Consider the following 27,032-nt stretch of genomic DNA (forward strand, 5'->3'; position numbering starts at 1 on the left):
TTGTCCATGTTTGGACCAAGGCTGTAATGAGGTCTGGAGCCGAGTGGTCCTGGCGGAACCCAAACTGAGCATCGGTGAGCAGGCTATTGATGAGTAAGTGCCGCTTGATTGCACTGTCGACGACACCTTCCATCACTTTGCTGATGATTGAGAGTAGACTGATGGGGCAGTAATTGGCTGGATTGGATTTGTCCTGCATTTTGTGGACAGGACATACCTGGGCAATTTTCCACATTGTCGGGTAGATGCCAGTGTTGTAGCTGTACTGGAACAGCTTGGCTAGAGGCGCAGCTAGTTCTGGAGCACAAGTCTTCAGCACTACAGCCAGGATGTTGTCGGGGCCCATAGCCTTTGCGTATCCAGAGCACTCAGCCATTTCTTGCTATCACGTGCAGTGAATCGAATTGGCTGAAGACTGGTTTCTGTGATGGTGGGGATATCGGGAGGAGGCGAGATGGATCATCCACTCGGCACTTCTGGCTGAAGATGGTTGCAAACGCTTCAGCCTTGTCTTTTGCACTCACGTGCTGGACTCCGCCATCATTGAGGATGGGGATGTTTGCAGAGCCTCCTCCTCCCGATAGTTGTTTAATTGTCCACCACCATTCATGACTGGATGTGGCAGGACTGCAGAGCTTTGATCTGATCCGTTGGTTGTGGAATCGCTTAGCTTTGTCTATAGCATGTTGCTTCCGCTGTTTAGCATGCATGTAGTCCTGAGTTGTAGTTTCACCAGGCTGGCACCTCATTTTTAGGTGCGCCTGGTGCTGCTCCTGACATGCTCTTCTACACTCCTCATTGAACCAGGGTTGATCCCCTGACTTGTTGGTAATGGTAGAGTGAGGAATATGCCGGGCCATGAGGTTACAGATTGTGCTGGAATACAATTCTGCTGCTGCTGATGGCCCACAGCGCCTCAATAATGCCCAGTTTTGAGCTGCTAGATCTGTTCTGAATCTATCCCATTTAGCACAGTGGTAGTGCCACACAACACGTTGGATGGTGTCCTCAATGCGAAGATGGGACTTCGTCTCCACAAGGTCTGTGCGGTGGTCACTCCTACAAGCAAGCAAGCAAGACAGAAAGAAAGAAAGAAAGAAAGACTTGCATTTATAAAGCACCTTTCACAACCTCAAAGCACGTCCCAAAGCATTTTACAGCCAAAGAAGTACTTTTGAAGTGTAGTCACTGTTGTAATGTAGGAAATGCAGCAGCCAATTTGAATCAAAGAGCAATGAGATATATGACCAGATTATTGATGCTGGTTGAGTGATAGATATTGGCCAGGATAGTGTTGCAAGAACATACTTGCTTTTTTAATAATTCATGTTATCTGCGATATCAGCACCTAGTATTTTTGTTATATTTAATATTTCACTATTATGCATGGAATAATAATCTCACGTGCCAAAGATAGAAATGAAAGCCACAGACACCACTAGCACAAGCTGAAAATCTCAAGTCACTAAGACCTGCATCCGAACCCAAACCTACAGCACAGGAAATGAAAGCCTCGATGCCAGAGGTTCCGGGTCAATCTGTGTATCTCAGTTATAGCCCATGAACTAAATCAGTATGGTCTGTGTACCTATCAATAGTGTCTCCCGCTCCTGCTTCTATCCGGAGGATATACAAAAACATGCTCCTGTAGTACGGGTGCTGGAACGCTTCTGCAGAGCTCAGGGTCTTCCTGCTCTGATCCGTCATCACCTTCTCACTCACTGGAGAGGACAGCGACCTAAAGAATTCAAAACAAAACAGAGTTCTAATGAGACTGAACATTTAAGTACACGGCTAATGACAGGGAGTCAGCTACAACTGTCACAGAATTAGCAGAGGCCATTCTGGCACCCGTTGTGAGCACAGAATTGATACTTAGCTCTTTATGAAACTGTGTGATACCTCATACATTTAGGGCCACAATGAATGTGCATGTGAACCGTGATTAGGTACTAGTCCACTGCCAAGGGCCAGGTTAACAAAACACATGTTTTTAAAGTACAGTTAAAAAAAGTTATTTTTGTTTTTAAAAAAAATGAATCATTTTAACTCTCTACTTCCAAGACTTCACTCTCATTTTCAAAGGGAATTTTTGGATCTAAATTACAGGGAATGAGTTAATCCATCAAAAAGTATTAATAGTACAGCCACCCACAATGGTTCAGCAGGTGTGGAACTGGACCTTATAGACCAGATGTTCACAGGTCCGATGTCTGTTTACCTGAACTCAGCCAAGACAGCAAAAGGAGCACTGCAATTAGCCGTAGCATCCTGAGCTAAGGGGAGGGGGAAATCAGCCAGGGATCCCTCTCCTGATTGCAATAAATACATTGACTCCTCTGGCCGGACGGTGGGTCTAAGGACATCGGGCAAAGGCAAGGCGGGCTCAGCTGTGATAACCACCATGGTCGATCGGCCTGCAGACGCTCACAGTCTAGATTCACACATAAGGAATGACTACTTGGGGGAAGAGGTAACAGAAGCCTTCTGGCACTCACAGAAATGTATTGCAGTATGAGCTGGATGTTGAGGAGAGGAAGGGGAGAAGTAAAACTATTAATTTCCTCAGCAATGAAAAGAAGCACGATGGAAGTTTATGAACCCACAAGTGGGTTACACCGACTGCAGAATGAGGCAGAGATACAGTGGCAAACCCTTAAGTAAAAGTAAAATACTACGGATGCTGGAAATCTGAAAAATAAACAGAAAATGCTGGAGACACTCAGTAGGTCAGGCAGCATCTGTAGAGAGAGAAACAGAGTTAACATTTAAGGTCGATGACCTTTCATCAAACCCTGGAAGCAAATTTCCCCTTCATGTTCTGTATGATTTAGTATCGTTGGTGAGTGGCCACCCACAGTGTAATCAGTACCTGAGCTGGGCTTCGAGTGCTGCTGTCAGGCAGGGCAGGTCAAGCAGTGAATGGAGTACCTCAATCGACGTATCTGGGCAAATCAGATCAGTCAGCAATTCAATGAAGTCAGGGAACAAGGATGAGGTGTTCCAAGCTAGGAACTGATGAGAAAAACACAGCCATTATACAGAGAAAGAAAAGATTCACCTTGTGTCTTAAGTCTAAGTCTAAAGTAAGTATATATCAGTACTGGTCAATGGTTTTGATAGAGTAAATAAGGAGAAACCGTTTCCAGTGGCACAAGGGTCGGTAACCAGAGGACACAGATTTAAGGTGATCGGCAAAAGAACCAGAGGGAGATGAGGAAAATTTTTTCATGCAGCAAGTTTTAATGATCTGGAATGCACTGCCTGAAAGGGTGGTGGAAGCAAATTCAATAGTAACTTTCAAAAGGGAATTGGATAAATTTGAAGGGGAAAAAAATTACAGGGCCATGGGGAAAGAGCTGGGGAATGGGACTAATTGGATAGCTCTTTCAAAGAGCCGGCACAGGCATGATGGGCCGAATGGCCTCCTCCTGTGCTTGTACCTACTATAATATCCTGATATTGGCACAGGTTACTATCAGTAAACTGTAACAGTCTGAGCTACAGTTAGCTTCTGCTACAGGGCACACAGACTGTATTCCACACACACTAAATTCTCACCTTCAACAGATTTGGGAAGCTCTTGTGGAAAATACCCACAGTCTCGCTCAGTGCTTTTCTATTTCCTCTGCAGAACTGGACAAATTCAAAGGCCACCATTGGGTCCTGGTAGAGTTCAGAAGGGATCTTGGTGAATAAGTGTCTGTAAACAGCTTCAGAATCCACGGCTGCCAGCTCACCTGAAGTATGGAAAAGTTCAGGAATCTTTGCTTAAATTCGACGGATGATGCCATTAACCTAGTAACAGTGCTGCCTCCTAATTCAAATGATAATCTGAGTCTTGGGGTGGGGGGTGGAAATCAGACACTGAACTTCACTTGCCACAGTTGAGGTGAGCTTCATTGAACATTTAGATTTTTCAGTACCTCAGAGTTACCGAGAGGATGAGGCAGTTTGATGCTGACACACTATATCAGAAAATGGTAGAACAGGTTCACGCTCACATTCCCAACCTCACCCGAGTTGTCTGGGAGAAGCAACAAGTAAACAATGTGATTCATCACAGGACCAGAGGAAAATTGTGCAGGCGAATTAGTCTGACACCTCTTACCAGTCAACTGTATGATGAGACTGGCTCATAACTGATCACTCTTGATGGGGAAATAAAAATGCAAAATACAGCTACCGAGGGGCTAGGTAGTGTTTAAATGCACATGAATGGGAGGGTGAACGGTTTCCAAGAGGTGCATTTTTGTAAAGGGATTGATGAGAGATCATTACTTGGTAAAAATCTGAGATGGCTTATAAATGACTATCATGACCAAACACTGTTCTCACTTTTCACCACCACAGGACTTAATGGATATCAAGAGACAACTTCTATTTTGGTCAATTAGAACAGAGAAATCTTTACTATTGAGGGAGTGTTGCACTATCAGAGGTGCCGTCTTTCAGATGAGACGTTAAACCGAGGCCCTGTCTGCCCTCTTAGTGGACATAAAAGATCCCGTGGCATTATTTCCAAGAAGAGCTGGTGAGTTCTCCCCGGTGTCCTGGCCAATATTTATCCCTCAAACAACATCACTAACACAGATTATCTGGTCATTATCTCATTGCTGTTTTGGGACCTTTGCGCAAATTGGCACTTCAGAAGTACTTCATTGGCTGTAAAGCACATTGGGATGTCCTGAGATTGTGAAAGACACTATATAAATGCAAGTCTTTCTTTCTTTTCTAAGTTTCCATACATTTCTCTAGTTCTATTTAGTCAAATCTAACCATATGACTCTAGGGAATTGTAACAGCTGCCAAGTGTGCACAGCAGTGAACGGGTTAATTTCTACTTACTATGATTTAGGTAGAATTGAGCAACTGGAAGCAGCACTCTGGCAAAAGCAGAGTCTGCACTGATTCTCCCATACAGTGCTTTCACCACTGGAAAGGCTCGATACACAAACAATGGATCCTGTCGACAGATCAGGTCCAACAAAGTCACAGCTTCAACCAGACACTAGGAGACAAATACAGGAGACAATCAGCTGGCAACAAAGTAAAGTAGAATATTTTAAAAATCAGATAAAGATAAATCGAGGCTTTTCAGCATTTTCTGTTTTTCTTTCAGATTTTGGGCATTTGCCTGTTTACTTTTTCTCTTTGGGATGAAGTCTTACTGTACAGTTTGGTATCATAGTCACACAGAAACTTGTGAAGGTGCAGCATTTGCACAAGGTTTGACAGTATCACTAGATGGGTCTCAAGTAATCATCTGGAGGTTTGCTTTTTGGACTAATTCAATTTTTAAGCAATTCTGCATACTCTATAACTAAGGTGGCTAAACAGTGCATTGGGTGACATGGGTTAAGTGCAAGGATCACACTAACAGCAATGACATGGTGTCATGCAATTAAGGCTTAAATTAATTACCGCCCAATCAAAAATAAACCCATAAAGTACAACCCATCACCTACTTACGTGGGACTCATCATCTACCATTCTTAATATTTACCTATCCACTAAACTTCTCTTTCGAAACAAAACATCTTTTGAAAGATGTGTAAAATGTTGCCTGTCCCTCCTGACTTGTGTGAAACATTGCCTGTCCCTGTGATTGTACCCTCAGGTCCCACATGTTCAGGTCCATCTACCATTCCTGAAGAGGTTTGCCAGCCCTTTGCCAAATTGCATGGAGAGCAGACCACAGAAAAGGGGTTTCCACCTTTACACAATGGTCCTGCATCAGAGCTGCCTCCTTGTGGCTAAACACAGAGGAGATTTGGAGACTGAGATTGCAACAAGGTTCACATTTGTGTCTACTCTGCTCTCCTTGCTAACTAATACCGCACAGAAATAAGACAATGTAGGGAGGGTGAGTGGATGGGAAGAAAATAAATAAGTAACTGTGGTTTTAAATATTGTAAAAATGTTAGCACCTTAGCAAGAGGGAGGGTGTTAACAGGAGGGAGGAGGGCAGAGTTCAGCATCTCTATGAGAACAAGGACAGCTCACACAGCAGAACATCAGGGAGGCCACAGAATAGATAACATTAAGATCAGATGGTGGTTTACACCAAGAGATGTGGTTGTTAAGAAATCGACACTGGTGGGACCGTGCAAGGCCAAATAAGGAGGGAGAGGCGCTGTACTCATAAGAAAGGACCTATGCATTCCTCAGAGGAACATAGCTGCTTGTAAAGAGAGATGATGGAGGTTGAGGTTATTAGCTACTTTGTGTGAAACAGCTTATCTTGAGTTGCTAACGTGGCATCAGTTTGGTGAAAGGACTTATGAGGAAGAAAAGACCAGCGGTGTTTAAATACAGACAACACAACCAAATAGTATAAAGATAGTACATGCTCCCTCCCAAAAGTCAGAGCTCTCAAGAGAGTACGGTCAGAAGTCCATCAGGTTGTATTGATTGCTTGTCATTTAATGTAATCTATAGACAGTTGTATTATAACTATAATACTGTTGAATGTAATGTTGAAGACAGCTGTTGTGCAATTCTGTTGTAAGTCAATCTATTAAACTTACTATTTTTTAACCACTCGGGCTAGAACCAAGTAGAAGTTATTGTTGAAGGATTAATAATCTGTAGTTGCGACAATAACAGGAAAATCCACTAACAAATACCAACAGTAAAAGTTTGTGAATAAAGACAATGCCGCAGTTCCACTGTGGTCTTTGACTGCCTTTTAGTTGAACTACAACAATATAGAACATAGGTTCCACTTTTTATTTATACTAGATAATGAGAGACATGAACTCCCTAATAGCTTTCATTTTGGCAAGTTTATTTTCAATCAATATCACCCAAACTACTTACAGCTTTCTGAAGTTCTGAGTCAGACTTCTTTAGAGCTTCTGTTGCAAAAAGAAAATGTTATATTTTAAATTACAGTGTTGTGCAGAGTCACGATAACTGATAAGAGCTGGAATATGTCACAATATTGTCTATCACTCTATGCCAAAAGAAAAAGGCATTAGTTGGTGGTGCTCCAATGAACCTCAAATCAGCAGGACATGGGATCACAATAATTCCCCAAGTTCCCAATCTCAGCCACAATGTGCTGCAGATATGCAGAGTTGTGGCCTGCCACTTGTCGACAGAGAATGGAGGGGCACGAACACAAAGGTAGAGTGTGCATCACTGCTCTCGGGCACCTCTGGATCAATAGCATCACTGCCAGAGGTCAGGGAGTAAATTGCCTGCCCACCTTCTCAAAACAGTGAATAGGGCATGGTCAAGAGTGAGAGTAAATAAAAATGGAGGGGGAGTTTAGAAAAAGAGGGCGACTACGAGAAGAAGGGGCAGGAGCAAGCAAGGATGGTTACAATTCCAGAAAAATAGCTGCATTGATGGTCCAAAATATTGTGCTTACATTGTACGCAGCAAGTGAAAATGTTTGTACTAAGCCAGGACTGGAGTATGAAAATACATAGAAGTAGTCAAGTATTGATGTAGTTATTAGAGTCACTTAGCACACTCTAGTGGGAGAAAGCAAGTACTGCAACACTACAATTTCACTGGTGCATGGCATTTGCACATTTGCTGTAGATTCAAACTCAATGATCTTTTCAAATAACTGCCCCCACCCCAAAATAACAAATTATCTTCCTTCCACTTCCAATCTTACGAACATTTACTGAAATAAAGTATATTGCTAGCAAAATGAACAGATTATCAACATGAGACCATTTTATCAGGACATTCATGCAAGCAGCCAAATTTCTTGTAGTTAGGCTCGACTGCATCTATCTGTACACCAGGTCTCCGCCTTTGTAATGAAAGAACTGCTTGTATGCTTGGTTGTGCCAATAACATAATGTGGAGAAACAGTTACCTCTCCACATATTTGTGCAAGGAGATTAAAAAGATGTAATCATGTTATGTTTATTGACTGCAGTTAAAAGGGTTACTTGTCTGCAAAAATTTAATTCAGCTTAATGTTTCATCTGGATTTCTAGATTTTTTTTATTCGTTCATGGGATGTGGGCATCGCTGGCGAGGCCGGCATTTATTGCCCATCCCCAATTGCCCTTGAGAAGGTGCTGGTGAGCCGCCTTCTTGAACCGCTGCAGTCCTTGTGGTGAAGGTTCTCCCACAGTGCTGTTAGGAAGGGAGTTCCAGGATTTTGACCCAGCGACGATGAAGGAACGGCGATATATTTCCAAGTCGGGATGGTGTGTGACTTGGAGGGGAACGTGTAGGTGGTGGTGTTCCCATGTACCTGCTGCTCTTGTCCTTCTAGGTGGTAGAGGTCGCGGGTTTGGGAGGTGCTGTCGAAGAAGCCTTGGCGAGTTGCTGCAGTGCATCCTGTGGATGGTACACACTGCAGCCACTGTGCGCTGGTGGTGAAGGGAGTGAATGTTTAAGGTGGTGGATGGGGTGCCAATCAAACGGACTGCTTTGTCCTGGATGGCGTCGAGCTTCTTGATTGTTGTTGGAGCTGCACTCATCCAGGCAAGTGGACAGTATTCCATCACACTCCTGACTTGTGCCTTGTAGATGGTGGAAAGGCTTTGGGGAGTCAGGTGGTGAGTCACTCGCCGCAGAATACCCAGCCTCTGACCTGCTCTTGTAGCCACAGTATTTATATAGCTGGTCCAGTTAAGTTTCTGGTCAATGGTGACCCCCAGGATATTGATGGTGGGGGATTCGGTGATGGTAATGCCGTTGACTGTCAGGGGGAGGTGGTTAGACTCTCTCTTGTTGGAGATGGTCATTGCCTGGCACTTGTCTGGCGCGAATGTTACTTGCCACTTATCAGCCCAAGCCTGGATGTTGTCCAGGTCTTGCTGCATACGGGCTCGGACTGCTTCATTATTTGAAGGGTTGCGAATGGAACTGAACACTGTGCAATCATCAGTGAACATCCCCATTTCTGACCTTATGATGGAGGGAAGGTCATTGATGAAGCAGCTGTAGATGGTTGGGCCAAGGACACTGCCCTGAGGAACTCCTGCAGCAATGCCCTGGGGCTGAGATGATTGGCCTCCAACAACCACTACCATCTTCCTGTTAGATAACCAATCCTCTGGCATGGGTGGAGGATTGGTTATCTAATAGGAAGCAGAGAGTTGGGATAAATGGTTCATTCTCGGACTGGCAACCAGTAGCCAGTGGTGTTCCGCAGGGGTCAGTGCTGGGTCCCCAACTCTTTACAATCTATATTAACGATTTGGAGGAGGGGACCGAGTGTAACATATCAAAGTTTGCAGATGATACAAAGATGGGGGGGAAAGTAGAGTGTGAGTGGGCGGAGATTTGGCAGATGCAATACAATATTGGAAAATGTGAGGTTAGGCACTTTGGCAGGAAAAATCAGAGAGCAAGTTATTATCTTAATGGCAAGAAACTGGAAAGTACTGCAGTACAAAGGGATCTGGGGTCCTAGTGCAAGAAAATCAAAAAGTTAGTATGCAGGTGCAGCAGATGATCAAGAAGGCCAACGGAATGTTGGCTTTTATTGCTAGGGGGATAGAATATAAAAACAGGGAGGTATTGTTGCAGTTATATAAGATATTGGTGAGACCGCACCTGGAATACTGCATACAGTTTTGGTGTCCATACTTAAGAAAAGACATACTTGCTCTCGAGGCAGTACAAAGAAGGTTCACTCGGTTAATCCCGGGGATGAGGGGGCGGACATATGAGGAGAGGTTGAGTAGATTGGGACTCTACTCATTGGAATTCAGAAGAATGAGAGGCAATCTTATTGAAACATATAAGATTGTGAAGGGGCTTGATCGGGTGGATGCGGTAAGGATGTTCCCAAGGATGGGTGAAACTAGAACTAGGGGGCATAATCTTAGAATAAGGGGCTGCTCTTTCAAAACTGAGATGAGGAGAAACTTCTTCACTCAGAGGGTAGTAGGTCTGTGGAATTTGCTGCCCCAGGAAGCTGTGGAAGCTACATCATTAGATAAATTTAAAACAGAAATAGACAGTTTCCTAGAAGTAAAGGGAATTAGGGGTTACGGGGAGCGGGCAGGAAATTGGACATGAATTTAGATTTGAGGTTAGGATCAGATCAGCCATGATCTTATTGAATGGCGGAGCAGGCTCGAGGGGCCGATTGGCCTACTCCTGCTTCTATTTCTTATGTTCTAATGTTCTTATGTTCCTTTGTGCTAGGTATGACTCCAGCCACTGGAGTTTTCCCCCTGATTCCCATTGACTTCAATTTTACGAGGGCTCCTCGGTCAAATGCTGCCTTGATGTCAAGGGCAGTCACTCTCACTTCACCTCTGGTACTCAGCTCTTTTGTCCATGTTTGGACCAAGGCTGTAATGAGGTCTGGAGCCGAGTGGTCCTGGCAGAACCCAAACTGAGCATCGGTGAGCAGGTTATTGGTGAGTAAGTGCCGCTTGATAGCACTGTCGACGACACCTTCCATCACTTTGCTGATGATTGAGAGTAGACTGATGGGGCGGTAATTGGCCGGATTGGATTTGTCCTGCTTTTTGTGGACAGGACATACCTGGGCAATTTTCCACATTGTCGGGTAGATGCCAGTGTTGTAGCTGTACTGGAACAGCTTGGCTAGAGGCGCAGCTAGTTCTGGAGCACAAGTCTTCAGCATTACAGCCGGGATGTTGTCGGGGCCCATCGCCTTTGCTGTATCCAGTGCACTCAGCCATTTCTTGATATCACGTGGAGTGAATCAAATTGGCTGAAGACTGGTTTCTGTGATGGTGGGGATATCGGGAGGAGGCCGAGATGGATCATCCACTTGGCACTTCTGGCTGAAGATGGTTGCAAACGCTTCAGCCTTGTCTTTTGCACTCATGTGCTGGACTCCACCATCATTGAGGATGGGGATGTTTGCAGAGCCTCCTCCTCCCGTTAGTTGTTTAATTGTCCACCACCATTCACGACTGGATGTGGCAGGACTGCAGAGCTTTGATCTGATCCGTTGGTTGTGGAATCACTTAGCTCTGTCTATAGCATGTTGCTTCCGCTGTTGCATGCATGTAGTCCTGAGTTGTAGTTTCACCAGGCTGGCACCTCATTTTTAGGTGCGCCTGGTGCTGCTCCTGACATGCTCTTCTACACTCCTCATTGAACCAGGGTTGATCCCCTGGCTTGTTGGTAATGGTAGAGTGAGGAATATGCCGGGCCATGAGATTACAGGTTGTGCTGGAATACAATTCTGCTGCTGCTGATGGCCTACAGCGCCTCATGGATGCCCAGTTTTAAGCTGCTAGATCTGTTCTGAATCTATCCCATAGCCCTACAAATGTTTCTTTTCTAAGTATATTTCTAGATGATACAATTGCAAGGCAACGACACAGGGACAGAGCAAGGAACTGAGTACTGTATTACTCACAGATGTGTGCTGACAATTACGTTAATTGTTCACTATCCTATGCAAGAATTGCATCACCTCACAGGGAAAAATGTGAACAAATTGAAGATAATTACTCAGCTAAACTGAACAGACATTATTTTAAATCAATACTTCACTCATAAAAATGAATAACTTAATATATCCATAAAAAAGTTTACTACTCCTTTTTTTGCCAAGAGTCCATTCATAATATAAAGAAATGCTCATCAATTAAATTAGCAGTTAATTTGCTCAAACTATTCTCATTGAAAACCTTGATACGTGGCATCAGTACTTTAAAACCACTTCACAGGATTTGAACACTCTGGAAAATGTTACCATTTCATGTAATTGAATCAACCCGTTGCTCCTTAGAATCATACAGCACAGGAGGCGGCAATTCGGCCCATCATGCCTGTGCCAGCTCTCTGAAAGAGCTATCCAATTAGACCCACACCCCTGTTCTTTCCCCATAGCCCTACAAATGTTTCTTTTCTAAGTATATATCCAATTCCCATTTGAGAGTTACTACTGAATCTGCTTCCACCACCATTTCAGGCAATGCATTCCAGATCATAACAATGTGCTGAGTAAAAAAAATTCTCATCTCCCCCTGGCTTTTTTACAATTATCTTAAATCTGTGTCCTCTCGCTACCAACCCTCCTGCCAGTGGAAACAGTTTCTCCCTATCTACTCTATCAAAACCCCTCATAATTTTGGACACCTCTATTAAATCTCCCCTTAACCTTCTCTGCTCTAAGGAGAACAATCCCAGCTTCTCTAGCATCTCCACATAACTGAATTCCCTCATCCCTGGTACCATCCTGATAAATCTCCTCTGCGCCCTCTCCGAGGCCTTGACATCCTTTCTAAAGTGTGGTGCCCAGAATTGGACACATTACTCTGGCTGAGGTCTAACCAGTGATTTATAAAGGTTTACCATAACTTCTATACTCTATGCCTCAAGGATCCCGTATGCTTTTTTAAACGGCCTTATCAACATAGTACTTAATTCCACTTGTGTAGAGGAATACCAACACTAATATTTAAACATATATGCTCAGGGTGACATTGGTAACATGATGTCACTAAGGAATTTCAATCAACTTTCATGGTTTACAGAAACAATTCAAGTACTTGAATTATCTTAAACTGGAAATGTAGGGCCAGTATTATACACCTTGCATAGGGTGTATGTAAGGGACACAGCCAATCAATCATTCAGGGCTCTGCCAGTTTTATTCAGTTAGTCGCATTTCTAGAGATTTAAAAATATTAAAGGTTATCCATCACATTTTGTTTTCTAAATTAAATAAAAATTCTGAATATTTCAGAACATAATAAGCACAAAACATAAATATAGATCACCGATTATAATAGTCTGAGAAAAATGGGGAAAAATTCAATGTACTGTGTGCGTGCATGTGCACGGTGTCTGCTGTTGACCTCAAACCGCTTTGCTCTTTCATATAAATATTCTTTCGAACCCAAACACAGTTACTTCACAGAATGCAGCAGCAGCAAGGAGGAAATGATAAACAACTGCAGCCATATAAAGAACGTAAGGGACAGATCATCAGAATTACATTTCCCTACTCTACTGCTGTCGGTGAGTTACAGAGTGTGACCGGAATTCTCGATCGTTACATGGGGAACATTTAAAGACTGATCACGTTGCATTTTATTTTCCTTTCAAGCAGTTTCTGGATGTATGCAAGCATTTAAACAACAAAAGAGCAACCCCCCCCCCCCCACCAAACCCTTTATAAGGCTGTCTCAGGGAGCCATGTGCAATTCTTGCTCCATTGTAAGGTATTTGTGTGCTTAAATAATACATTTTGAATTATTATGCAGCCATCAATAGGCTAGGATTTTGTTAGTACTGTCTTTTTCTACTGGGAATTTGTGTTGTCGGGGAGTAAGGTTGAGGATGGGGAATTATACTAAGTGGAATGCCTCAGGGATAGTTCCTGGGGTCGCTGCTCTATATAACTACCTAAACTCAGGCACACAATGCAAGTTGGTCAAATTTGCTGGCGATACTAAACTGAGAAGGGGAGGGCAGTAGAGTCTGATAAAATAACCAAGGCATTAAAGAAAAACCCAGACAACATTTGCACAACTGTAGCAGAAGTCATTCAATACAGAAAAGTACAAGATCTTATACGCTGGAAGAAAAAACAGCAAAGATACTTAATGAAAGCTTTTGAATTAGCTAGGGGAGGAGCTGAGAGAGATCTGGGAGTGTTAGTAGACACAACTTTGTCCATGACAAGGCATTGCCTCCTGGGGCAGGGAAGGAAATAAAAGTGCCACTGTCAATGTTGGCCCCAGAGTCCTATCAACCAGTATAGGAGTGACATTTTAAGTTCATAAATGCATCAATATGCTCTGCGGCAAAGTGCTAGGATGCAGTTTCTTGCCTCTGATTCCCATCCCCATGAGTTCCTATAGTGCAGAGGTTAAATGCTTTTTCAAAAGGGCAAAAAAAAACAGCGCTAATCATCAAAGGCAACATCTCCTAACAGCAGCAGAAGTGGTGAACATTAGACAGTAGGTCATTTAATGACCTCTCAATCGAGGAATTAAGTGATGTGCTTGCAGGAAGTTACAGTAGAAGGGGAAAAAAGTGTTTAAGATGAAGGGATAAACATATTTTTCCCTGATACTGTACTTACTTCTGTCACTCTGTTCAATTAGCCGATTGCAATATTCAAACATCTTCTCCCGCAGACGCTCTTTAGGGGGCATCAGACGACTTGATGTGGAGGAAGCAGAAACCATCGACATTATAGAGCTGTCTAACTCAGATTTTTCATCTGGGGGCAGATTACAAAGATTAATCAAGTTCTGTCAAACAGCACCATTTCCACACAATTCAAGTCACATCAGCTAATTATGGTGAAATATGGATAAAGGAAAAGCAATAATCTTAGTAAAAGCAGTAAGGACAGACACAAGGTTAATAGTGAATAACAAAGTAACAATCCTCCCGCAAATAATAGCAAACAATCACAAAAAAAACTGAATAACTGAATAAGGAGTCTTAAAGTAGTTTTTGTTACCTATATTACACTCATGATACAAAGTGTTAATCATCACTTCAGATAAAACTGCTCGCAGTTCACTAGAACACCACAAATCCATCTGCAGTCTGCTCGTGCACACCCACATTTTCTGGTTCTTTTCAAAATTTGCCCAGTATATGGATTAATCAGCATTGGAGGTTTGGCTCCTCATTATATGATTAGACTATAACTGTATGAATAGTGTAATGCAAAAAAAATGTTAAATACATTAAGAGGTGGACTTAAATTATCTGCTGGTAAATTCCGCAGTTACAATCTAGGTAAATAAACTACGATCTACTTTCAGTCATAGGCCTCGTCTGAAAGTTTGAAGGATAAACTTTTCTCAAGTCAAACCACCAGAGGATGCTGTTTGGACTATTGGGGACATTTGTCCATCACATGCACAACTTGAGTTAATGAGCGCAAGGTGGCTAAGCAGTAACTCACTTCTAAAAACTATGTTACAATGCCCAGGCCAAAACTGCATTCAGGTGTTGACAGAGGCTCGTGCATTTCCAATTACCCAACGGAAAATAATGCCCTTTAGCTTTCTTATTTCCATCTGTTCCCTTTGGAATCCTGTCAGTGAGACCTGTGAGCAGTGATATAGTTATCTGCTGCCGATTACTACAGTCATCATGGCATTCTTCACAGGTGAGAACTGTTCCAATAGCTGTTGACATTATGAATGGCAATTAAAGAGAAAACATTAGCATCTTTGCGCACGACTAACCATTCATTTTCGATTTATGATATGTAACGTGGGATTGGACTGTCGCCTCAACCTTATGGTCAATTTATTTATACTACAATACAGCTGTGTAAATGAGGTTGCGATGACTCCAGAGGCATAGAACACCATCGTTTGAGGCCTTTTTGTTTCCAGAGGCAAAGCTGATGACAAAGGTACATAATCAACGCAACCGCCACCCGGTCTGCCATTTTACTCTGGCCTTTTTACTCTGCATGAGCCTTATACCAACAACAGGGGAGGTCCACAGCCATTAGGAACATGAGTAGGCCATTCAGCCCCTCAGGCCTGCTCTGCCATTCCATTACATCATGGCTAATCTGCGCCTCACCTCCATTTTCGCACCTTTGCCTCATTTCTTTTAATACCCTTAACTAACAAAACTATCTATAAAAGACATTAGTGAACCATTAGTGTTTTTACAACAATCCGACAATCATGTTTATTTCCAGATCTTTTTTTAAAACTGAATTCAAATTTTCAAACTGCCAAGGTGGGATTTGAACTCATGTTCTCTGGATTATTAGTCCAAGTCTCTGGATTACTAGCCCAGTAATATAACCACTATGCTACCGTCTCTGAATAAGCCCCATAGAACACCCAGGAAAATTTATCCAGGGAACCAGATTTTATTCCAGAACTTTCTCCAGTGAAGGTGGCGCTGTAATATAAATGGGGCATCAAAAGGGTAATGCCAGCAATCTTTCATTTAATTTGTTATAAAATCAGAAATGCAAAAGCACCAACAAAGTTTGAACAAAACTAGGAAATGTAGTAAATGTAGTGGAAGAGAGTAACAGACTTCAGGAGGGCATAGACAGACTGGTGAAATGGGCAGACACATGGCAGATGAAATTTAACGCAGAGAAGTGTGAAGTGATACATTCTGGTAGGAAGAATGAGGAGAGGAATTATAAACTAAATGGTACAATTTTGATGGGGGTGCAAGAACAGAGAGGCATGGGGTGCACATACACAAATCTTTGAAGGTAGCAGGACAAGTTGAGAAGGCTGTTAAAAAAATATGGGATCCTGGGTTTTATTAAGAAAGGCATAGAGTACAAAAGCAAGGAAGTTATGCTAAACCTTTAAAAAAAAAAATCACTGGTTAGGCCTCAGCTGAAGTATTGTGTTCAATTCTGGGCACCACAGGAAGGATGTCAAGGCCTTAGAGAGGGTGCAGAAGAGATTTACTAGAATGGTGCCAGGGATGAGGAACTTCAGTTATGTGGAGAGATTGGAGAAGCTGGGGTTGTTCTCCTTAGAACAGAGGTTAAGGGGAGATTTGATAGAGGTGTTCAAAATCATAAAGTGTTTTGATAAGAGTAAATAAGGCAAAACTGTTTCTAGTGGCAGAACGGTCGGTAACCAGAGGACACAGATTTAAGGTGATTGGCAAAAGAACCAGAGACAACATGAGGAAATATTTTTTTATGCAGCGAGTTGTAATGATCTGGAATGCTCTGCCTGAAAGGGTGGTAGAAGCAGATTCAATAGTAAACTTTCAAAAAGCAGGACAAATCCAATCCAGCCAATCATCAGCAAAGTGATGGAAGGTGTCGTCGACAGTGCTATCAAGCGGCACTTACTCACCAATAACCTGCTCACCGATGCTCAGTTTGGGTTCCGCCAGGACCACTCTGCTCCAGACCTCATTACAGCCTTGGTCCAAACATGGACAAAAGAGCTGAATTCCAGAGGTGAAGTGAGAGTGACTGCCCTTGACATCAAGGCAGCATTTGACAGAGTGTGGCACCAAGGAGCCCTAGTAAAATTGAAGTCAATGGGAATCAGAGGGAAAACTCTCCAGTGGCTGGAGTCATACCTAGCACAAAGGAAGATGGTAGTGGTTGTTGGAGGCCAATCATCTCAGCCCCAGGGCATTGCTGCAGGAGTTCCTCAGGGCAGTGTCCTAGGCCCAACCATCTTCAGCTGCTTCATCAATGACCTTCCCTCCATCATAAGGTCAGAAATGGGGATGTTTGCTGATGACTGCACAGTGTTCAGTTCCATTCGCAACCCCTCAAATAATGAAGCAGTCCGAGCCCGCATGCAGCAAGACCTGGACAACATCCAGGCTTGGGCTCATAAGTGGCAAGTAACATTCGCGCCAGATAAGTGCCAGGCAATGACCAGCTCCAACAAGAGAGAGTCTAACCATCTCCCCTTGACATTCAACGGCATTACCATCGCCGAATCCCCCACCATCAACATCCTGGGGGTCACCATTGACCAGAAACTTAACTGGACCAGCCATATAAATACTGTGGCTACGAGAGCAGGTCAGAGGCTGGGTATTCTGCAGCGAGTGACTCACCTCCTGACTCCCCAAAGCCTTTCCACCATCTACATGGCACAAGTCAGGAGTGTGATGGAATACTCTCCACTTGCTTGGATGAGTGCAGCTCCAACAACAATCAAGAAGCTCGACACCATCCAAGATAAAGCAGCCCGCTTGATTGGCACCCCATCCACCACCCTAAACATTCACTCCCTTCACCACCGGCGCACTGTGGCTGCAGTGTGTACCATCCACAGGATGCACTGCAGCAACTCGCCAAGGCTTCTTCGACAGCACCTCCCAAACCCGCGACCTCTACCAGCTAGAAGGACAAGAGCAGCAGGCACGTTCCCCTCCAAGTCACACACCATCCCGACTTGGAAATATATCGCTGTTCCTTCATTGTCGCTGGGTCAAAATCCTGGAACTCCCTACCTAACAGCACTGTGGGAGAACAGTCACCACACGGACTGCAGCGGTTCAGGAAGGCGGCTCACCACCACCTTCTCAAGGGCAATTAGGGATGGGCAATAAATGCTGGCCTCACCAGCGACGCCCACATCCCATGAACGAATTTTTAAAAAAAGATAAATACTTGAAGGGAAAAAATGTACAGGGCTATGGGGAAAAAGCAGGGGAGTGGGACTTGTTGAATAGCTCTTTCAAAGAGCTGGCATAGGCATGGTGGGGCCTAATGGCCTCCTCCTGTGCTGTACCTGCTATGATACTATGATATGATACTTGTAAGCTTGCTGGAGTGCCATCTTTCCCAGTGTTTATAGAGCAGACTATACCTGCTACCGAGATCAAAGAAAAGAAGTGAATACATGGAACACATTCCCTCCAGGCAGAAGTAAAAACAGAGAATGCTGGAAATACACAGCAGTTCCATCAGCACCTGAAGAGAGAAAAGATGGTTCAGGTGTGGACCCTTCTTGGGACCAACCTTTCCTCTTTTCAGAGGCCGAAAGATCTGCTGTGTATTTTCAGATTTCCATTTTTTTTAAATGCGATTCCTACAGGCAGAATCGGAGGTTGCGTGTTTCAGTGACAAACTACCTGCATCATTGATGTTGACTCCGCTTGCCCCAGTCCACTGCAGCCATTTTCTGATCATGGAGAAAGAATGCATGTTCATCCACTGGTCCTCTGTGTAATATTGGCCAATGGAAAGTACCGTGAAGAAGTCACCCGCTACAGCTCCATCCACCTCTAAAATCGAAGCAGGCTAAGCAAGAGAAAAGTGAACAAGTGTTAATGCTGGATAACCTAAACTGGCTTTGTCAAGTTTATCCCCTCCTCTCCACTCTTGAAGACACTGACACCTTGTTGGAATCCATGGTCATCTGCATCTCTCCAAGCTATCCATTTTTCAAGTGTGAGCCTTGACGGTGATTGTTTGCAGACTATTCAACTACATGTAGCATCACAAACTAAGCCTGATCTTGTCTTTATTCAATGTCCACATGTGCATTTTCTAGCAGGGGTCACTGGAAAGCAATAAGGAGTAGGAACCCTGGCTAGGGGCAAGGAAGTCAATTGTAGGGTCCCTATCACTGCTGCAGCTAAGACTAGCTGACATGTCACAGACCATGGATTGACCCTGGGCTTTCCTACCCTGTGTGGCTTAACTACTCACTGCGCTATCAGGGGAGCCCGTATGGACATTTTAAACAGATTAATCAGGAAACAACTAAACTGCAACACTTCTTGTTTCTTAATAGAAGGACTATTTACAGTGAAACCTAAAAGAATGTAGAAATAGGTGTGATGGTTAGATCACATCATGTTAGTGTTGTAACGCAACTGGGCCACAAGGGGAGGTGTCCAGTGGAGGACCTGCCACTTCTTCCAGTGTGGAAAAGTTGTCACCTCAAGTAGATATTTCCCCATTTTTCAAAAGCAGGAAGGTCAGAAAATAAAACAACAGACTTGGGCGAGACACCCCTCTCTCAAACATGTCCTAATGGGTAACTAGAATTGCATTGGCAAAGTCCTGACGCCCCATCCCACCCTCTCAACCAGTTATACCACAGGTGAAAGGAGAAGAGTTACCTATCCCAAACCACATATTTGTCTTAAACTGATAATCAGCAGTAGGTTATTATAGGATATCACAAGCAATGACTGTTTTGTTAACAAAGCTGTTTAATGTGCAGTCATGAAAAATGCAATGTACTACTCCAGTCCTTAAAGGGTTAACGCGATGAATAACACCGCAATACCGACATTAGCTTGACTTCATTACCTGCCGTGATCTTGGACTAAAGAAGCCTCCAGAGGAAAGGGGGACTCCTTGCAGTGTACTTGCATACCGCAGCCAATCAACAAGCTTCTTACTAACAGCATTCACCTGTTCTGTTGGAAAGAAACAGCAAAATTGCTGAGTCTGAATGAAATCTGAAACAGAGTCCGTCAGTGTGCATGACTTCACGAGGAACTGTGTTTTCTTAATTTTTCTTTTCAATCAGCTTGAAACCAGACCATACATGGAAAATACTTCTTTTCCTTAATAACTACCATCACCTTTTTATTACTTGGTTCTATGCGATTTCACCCCTCTTTCATTTTGAAAAGTACTGTGTTGACCCCGGAGACTGATGGAACCTCACACTGTATGAGTGATGCAGTTCTAGTTTTTAAATCCTGTGGGAACTGCCTGTTCGTTCTAAATGGTAGGATACTGAGAAGTGTAGAGGAACAGAGGGACCTTGGACTGCATGTCCACATATCCCTGAAAGTAGCAGGACAGGTAGATACGGTGGTTAAGAAAGCAGATGGGATACTTTCCTTTATTAGCCAAAGCATAGAATATAAAAGCAGGGAGGTTTTGCTGGAACTGTATAAAACACTGGTTAGGCCACAGCTAGAGTACTGATAACAGTTCTGGTCACCACATTACAGGAAAGACGTGATTGCACTGGAGAGGGTGCAGAGGAGATTTACGAGGATGTTGCCAGGACTGGAGAATTTTAGCTACGAGGAAAGATTGGATAGGCTGGAGTTGTATCCTTTGGAACAGAGGAGGCTGAGGGGAGATTTAATTGAAGTGTATAAAATTATGAGGGGCCTAGATAGAAAGCACCTGTTTCTCTTAGCAGAAAAGTCGATAACCAGGGGGCATAGATTTAAAGTAATTGGTAGAAGGATTAGAGGGGAGTTGAGGAGAAATTTTTTCACCCAGAAGGTGGTGGGGGGGTCTGGAACTCACTGCCTGAAAGAGTGGTAGAGGCAGAAACCCTCAACTCATTTAAAAAGTGCTTGGATATGCACTTGAAGTGCCATAACCTAGAAGGCTACAGACCAAGAGCTGGAAAGTGGGATTAGGCCTGATGGCTCTTTTACGGCCGGCAAAGACACGATGAGTGGCCTCCTTCTGTGCCGAAGATTTCTATGATATTTTGATGATGCTGATTAGAATGGGCATGGGGTAAAAATGACAAGTCAGGCAGTATGGATTAGTCTGTTACAAGGGCCTTGCATTAGTTATAGGTGCATGGGAGAATTCATTTGGAAACTGAACTGCCACAAAAAGGGGCCTACAATAGAGCATTTACAAAGCACGTTATTGACATCTGCTAACAGAAAATTTGAGCTTAATTAGACAAAGAAAAGCCAAATTTAAAGCACCAGTTTCATTGAGCAGCAATTACTTCAGGGGTGGACTACAGCAAAACGGGATATTGTAGTTATCAGTATAATCCAACATCACGCCTGATGACTTACCTTCGTTGAGACTTGTAGGTGAAAGGTCGAGGACTTTGGAAAGGATAGGCACAAGATACCGTGAACTCTGACCCTCAGCTTGGCGGGATTCTAGCAGTTTCAGAACGCGACTGCACACGGCCCCGACCTCATCCTTTTTATTACCCTACAGAATTAATTACAATGCCACTGTTAGGTATAATTCTATTACTCTCGCTCTGCTCTCCTCCCCTCCTCCACCACAGCAAGATCTATCGTTCACCATCACACATCCTCCCACAGTTGGAAAAGCAAGAAAGCTGGAGTTTCAAACTTCACAACAGCTGTCATAGAGATGCTCCAATGATCAACTTGTTGGAGAAGTGATTTGAGTAGGACAGGCTGGTCTGTTTCCCTCTCCCAACACCAAGATTCAATCCCTGAGCCCCACAAGCCATTCCACTAAGGGCCTCAGCCAAGAAAAGGAAAAGGCACCTAACAAGTATCCCGGAGACTTAAACTCTTTCCTGGGATTTAAAAAAGCACCTGGCTGCTCGAATTAGTAACTTTAAACGAGCACGGTTTAGAATTAGAAATGGAACGGTACAAATATAGACGGATCAATGCCAATAGGTTCTGTCCCAGCAACTCACAGAGTAGCAGGTGCAAAGCACAGGTCAATGTGATCATTAACGGTTATGGTAAAACACTGATGCAATCCACAAAGATCCCAGGTGGTCCTATAATGCACTGGTACCTGTGAGTACACCCGCTCGTCTGTAACTGATGCAAGAGTACACATATCCAGTGTACACATATCCAGTACATGTGTTAAGCTTCATTCCGAGACAAAATTACTGACAGTTATATATTTATTTTAAGAATTTATTACTTTACTGTTATAGGGCAGACATGCTGAGGGCAGTTGCACAACAAAAGGTGTGTGATATGGCTGAAATGCCACACTGGATCTAAAGGCGCAGAGAATCGTGTAAAAGGAGCTGGAGCATTAGGTATTATTTTAGGGACAGAAGGGTCCTAAACCTTTCCCTAGAAATTCTAAAATAACAAAATTTACAATTATTTCCAGGGGCTTCTTGTCAATTCAGTTTTCTCCGCTCTTTGGAAGGTGCTAACTAACATTGGAGTCCAGCTCCATGGGTGCCCACCCTCTCTCCAGTACCTGACCCAAGTGGCCATTCTTGACATATAAGCTTAAACAGTGAGTGTTAGCAGGGTGTTTGACTACAGGGGAGCATCACAACCAACCCGAATCCTGCCTCACCCAATGTCCACACGTGCATACATGAACTTTTCAGCAGCAGTCACTTGATAGCAATTGGGATCGAGAACCCGGGTTGCTTTATTTGGTGAATGCTGCTAAAGAAAAGTTCTTTGATTCCATATATTTTCAATCATTCTGATTCAAAATATTCCACAGCAAACCCAGCAGAACAATTGGGATAGGATGTAACGCGTGGTATTTCAAAATTTAAGGAAATTCAGCCTTCTAATGATATTGCTAATATACCTATTCCACCAGCTTTCTTATAGTTCTTCTACAAAACAGCTCATTAGAGTCCAGTATCTTTATGATAAACTCTGCCGGGTCATCTAGTGATGCAGCAGATTGGTTCACTAACTCGCTGAGCAACAGAGTGGGAGTCTGCTTTCATAACGGTCCACACAGCAAGTTCACAATTTTAACCCAATCATTATGGGAGAAACTGCTAAACAGAGGAGAAGCATCTCTGTAGAAAGACGGAAGAAAGTAGAGTGGGCGAGTCACCGAGGACTGTTCTTGCAATATCTCCTAGCAGCGAGTTAACAGAGCAGTGATGTGGTGAGATCCACAATTCAAGACAGCAATGTATATAAACAACCTTGGTACAGCTTGAACCACCCCTTCCTTACCTGGGCCAGCATTACACTTGATATAAGACTCATGGTTTTCATATCATTCACCTCGTCGCAGGATAAAGTCAAAGCATGGCATGGCAATACTTCTCGCAGAATGGCTGAGCACAGAACAAGAACCAGCTGTGGAGCCTTAACGAAACACAAGGTGCTGTGGAGTTTCTGTAGAACATCCCTGGGAAGACTGGGTATCAGATAGAAAGGTGGGAGTGCATTAGACTTTGACTCGTACAGTTACGTAACACATCTTAATTACACTCACCCTATAAGGACTTCCATCCTGTGACTGCAGTTCCCTGTTGAGGACAGAGACAAAAAACAAGCCCCGCATATCTCTTAGCAATTTGCACTTAGAATGATAGTCACAGAGACAGACTAATGAATGTCTGTCTGAAGTTATTAAGAAATAGAAAGCACAACTGATTACTGGGAAATTCTACAACAGATTTATTAGAGAATATTACCCTGCCTGTAACTAGATTTCTTTAAATAAATAAAAATTTATGACAATACTCGAATTGAAATGACTATAGAAACCTCTTCCCATAAATAAACCCATGTTTAACTGTCCATGATCAGATAGTGAGATTCCCTCCCAATCCTCCTTTTGTTTTGAACACAAACCCCAGGCTCTTACGTTCTGCTGTATTTTGTAGCCGAGACAATCAGGAAGAGTTTCTGCAGGGAATCAATAGCTTCGTTATTATATTCCTTATTCTGCAGGAGAGTAGAGACGCGGGAACAGAACTTCTGTAGGTCTTCATCTTGTACTTCCCTGAGAGGGGCCAAAAAAACGGCATTAAATAAGGAGATAGAACAGTTGCAACTAACTAAATGATGGAGCAGGCTCGATGAGCCACATGGCTTATTCTGTTCCTAAGATAAAGTATCTGTGAACATCTTAATTGGAGCTTTGAATTAAATAAATGCTGCCAGCACGGAACAAGATCCTGCAGTGCTGGGACTCAATGCCACCCTTCTTCAGGAACTTACTACACAAAGTGAAGTACTGGTCAGAGGCTCATAGTTTTTGCTCCAACTGAAGAAACGTTTCACCTCAAGTATTCATATGCAGCTCTTACACACAATCTTTTCCCCATGATTCTCTCTTCTCTCCTTGAGGTGTTGACTCCTGTAGTATATGCTTCCATGTGCGCATCACCCAAATGGAGAGCAGCACCACATCTGATCTGACCCTCACCGCACTGTCCAGCTGAGGTCACTGGCTGGCAATCAGGAGTGGGAACCCTGCTGATTTTTCCACTCCCTAGCCCAGGCACTGAGGCTAGGGAGTGGAATTAAAGCAGCCAAAACGGAGTACTTCAGCTAAGATCAGCAGAGACTGGGGATCAAACCTAGGACCTGTTTTTCTACGCCAAACAGTACTTTTGCCCATCAGGCCACTGGGGGAGCTTCACACACACTCTTTAATCGTATGTGAGTGAGCCTTATTGTTACTTTCACCAGAGCTTCCCATCTGTGTGACACTATAAAATAGGGACTGGGTGATGCAGCAATTTAGAACACAAAGGAAGATGGTAGTGGTTGTTGGAGGCCAATCATCTCAGCCCCAGGGCATTGCTGCAGGAGTTCCTCAGGGCAGTGTCCTAGACCCAACCGTCTTCAGCTGCTTCATCAATGACCTTCCCTCCATCATGAGGTCAGAAATGGGGATGTTTGCTGATGATTACACAGCGTTCAGTTCCATTCGCAACCCCTCAAATAATGAAGCAGTCCGAGCCCGCATGCAGCAAGACCTGGACAACATCCAGGCTTGGGCTCATAAGTGGCAAGTAACATTCGCGCCAGATAAGTGTCAGGCAATGACCAGCTCCAACAAGAGAGAGTCTAACCATCTCCCCTTGACATTCAACGGCATTACCATCGCCAAATCCCCCACCATCAACATCCTGGGGGTCACCATTGACCAGAAACTTAACTGGACCAGCCATATAAATACTGTGGCTACAAGAGCAGGTCAGAGGCTGGGTATTCTGTGGTGAGTCATTCACCTCCTGACTCCCCAAAGCCTTTCCACCATCTACAAGTCAGGAGTGTGATGGAATACTCTCCACTTGCCTGGATGAGTGCAGCTCCAACAACACTCAAGAAGCTCGAAACCATCCAGGACAAAGCAGCCTGCTTGATTGGCATCCCATCCACCACCTTAAACATTCACTCCCTTCACCACTGGCACACGGTGGCTGCAGTGTGTACCATCCACAGGATGCACTGCAGCAACTCGCCAAGGCTTCTTCGACAGCACCTCCCAAACCCACAACCCCTACCACCTAGAAGGACAAGGGCAGCAGGCACTTTGGAACAACACCACCTGCATGTTCCCCTCCAAGTCACACACCATCCCGATTTGGAAATATATCGCCGTTCCTTCATCGTCGCTGGGTCAAAATCCTGGAACTCCCTTCCTAACAGCACTGTGGGAGAACCTTCACCACACAGACTGCAGCGGTTCACGAAGGAGGCTCACCACCACCTTCTCAAGGGCAATTAGGGATGGGCAATAAATGCCAGCCTCACCAGCGATGCCCACATCCCAGGAACGAATAAAAAAAATCTGGTTTTGATTGTATGCGCATGATACGCAAATAATGCGAGATTGCTAGTAGCAGCTTTAATGTTCTACGGCTCTGGTTTTTTCCCCCAATTCTGCTTTAAATAATCTTATTAAAAATGTATGATTTTTTTTTTGCAGGTTTTATAAACGAAAGATGTGTGTGTTTTTTTCTCAAAGAATGAAAGGCCTGTCGAGTGACCTGGCACATACAACACTGTGTGCTGGATTCTCATCTCAGAGAGCTGCATGCAAATCTAATTATCGACTGGCATTTACACTTGGGCATGGGCTTCTCCTGGGGAATCTGCTGTAGTTCAAGAAGAATTATTGCTCAATCCCATTAATTAGGGCACTCAAATAGGAATGAATTTGTTGCATTTATCAGATCATACTCAGTGAGCTAAATCCGTCAGTAGGATTGTAAATCATTCAGAGAATCCCATTCAATCCCACCTTCCTTTTGAATTTCTGGCCTGTGTCCAAATGCACAGGTGGGGAGGGAAGTTCTCCTTCTCCTATTTCTGATCACACACCAACCTTCTATTTTAAAAAAATAAGATTTTTCAAAAAGATTACATTTCCAGCACTGCTTTGCTCTATTACACTGCTCCGTTTGTTTTCCCTATTTTCTCCTGAAGGTGCTGACTCTTGCCAAGTAAGGTATCTTAGGAATTGGCAGCCCTTCAATGCTTCACCTGAGTGGCCATTCTTCATGTACAAGTGGGTGTAAGCAGGCTATTCGACACAGATCACCGTAGCCAAGTCTGATCCCACACTAACCTAATGTCCAATCAATATTTCTGAGGCACTGGAGAAGGTGCAGAAAAGATTTACTAGGATGATCCCAGAACTGAGAAGTTATACCTATCAGGAAAGACTAAATAAACTGCGGCTTTTTTCTCTCGAAAAGAGAAGACTAAGTGATGACCTGATAGAGGTCTTTAAGATTATGAAAGGGTTTGATAGTGCAGATGCAGAGAAGTTGTTCCCACTTGCAGCGGAGACCAGAATTAGGGGTCATAAATATAAGATAGTCACTAATAAATCCAACAGGGAATTCAGGAGAAACTTCTTTACCCAGAGAGTGGTTGGAATGTGGAACTTGCTACCACAAGGAGTAGTTGAGGCGAATAGCATAGATGCATTTAAGGGGAAGCTCGATAAACACATGAAGGAGAAAGGAATAGAAGGATATGTTGATGGGGTTAGAAGAAGTAGGGTGGGAGGAGGCATAGACCAGTTGGGCCTAATGGCCTGTTTCTGTGCTATACATTCTATGTAATGTAATTCAGACAGGAGTCACTGGATCGTGATCAGGAGCTGACAATCCTGGCTGATTTTTCCTCTCCAGTTGTACTGAGGCCAATTTCAGTGTCTCAGCTGAGGTCAACTAACTCGGCACAGACCGGGAATCAAACCTGGG

General features: G+C 43.7%; 1 protein-coding gene across 2 annotated transcripts in view; it reads right to left on the bottom strand.

Moving 5' to 3' along the window:
- ap5z1 (adaptor related protein complex 5 subunit zeta 1) overlaps positions 1 to 27,032 on the bottom strand; it is a 48,372-nt gene that overhangs the window by 16,218 nt on the left and 5,122 nt on the right. The window contains exons 2-13 of one of the 2 annotated variants that reach the window (XM_068002890.1): positions 23,672 to 23,809; positions 23,032 to 23,218; positions 21,160 to 21,304; positions 19,682 to 19,791; positions 18,493 to 18,661; positions 14,925 to 15,074; positions 14,009 to 14,149; positions 6,823 to 6,860; positions 4,849 to 5,011; positions 3,562 to 3,740; positions 2,873 to 3,015; positions 1,589 to 1,738 (exon numbers count right to left, since the gene is read on the bottom strand). In XM_068002890.1, coding sequence (XP_067858991.1) covers positions 1,589 to 1,738; positions 2,873 to 3,015; positions 3,562 to 3,740; positions 4,849 to 5,011; positions 6,823 to 6,860; positions 14,009 to 14,149; positions 14,925 to 15,074; positions 18,493 to 18,661; positions 19,682 to 19,791; positions 21,160 to 21,304; positions 23,032 to 23,218; positions 23,672 to 23,809 — 1,713 coding nt within the window. The remainder of the gene's footprint in view (positions 1 to 1,588; positions 1,739 to 2,872; positions 3,016 to 3,561; positions 3,741 to 4,848; positions 5,012 to 6,822; positions 6,861 to 14,008; positions 14,150 to 14,924; positions 15,075 to 18,492; positions 18,662 to 19,681; positions 19,792 to 21,159; positions 21,305 to 23,031; positions 23,219 to 23,671; positions 23,810 to 27,032) is intronic. The other variant, XM_068002891.1, reaches the window with a different exon arrangement.

This window comes from Heptranchias perlo, chromosome 22 (assembly GCF_035084215.1).
Source record: "Heptranchias perlo isolate sHepPer1 chromosome 22, sHepPer1.hap1, whole genome shotgun sequence".
In the NCBI taxonomy this organism is placed as follows: Eukaryota; Metazoa; Chordata; class Chondrichthyes; order Hexanchiformes; family Hexanchidae; genus Heptranchias; species Heptranchias perlo.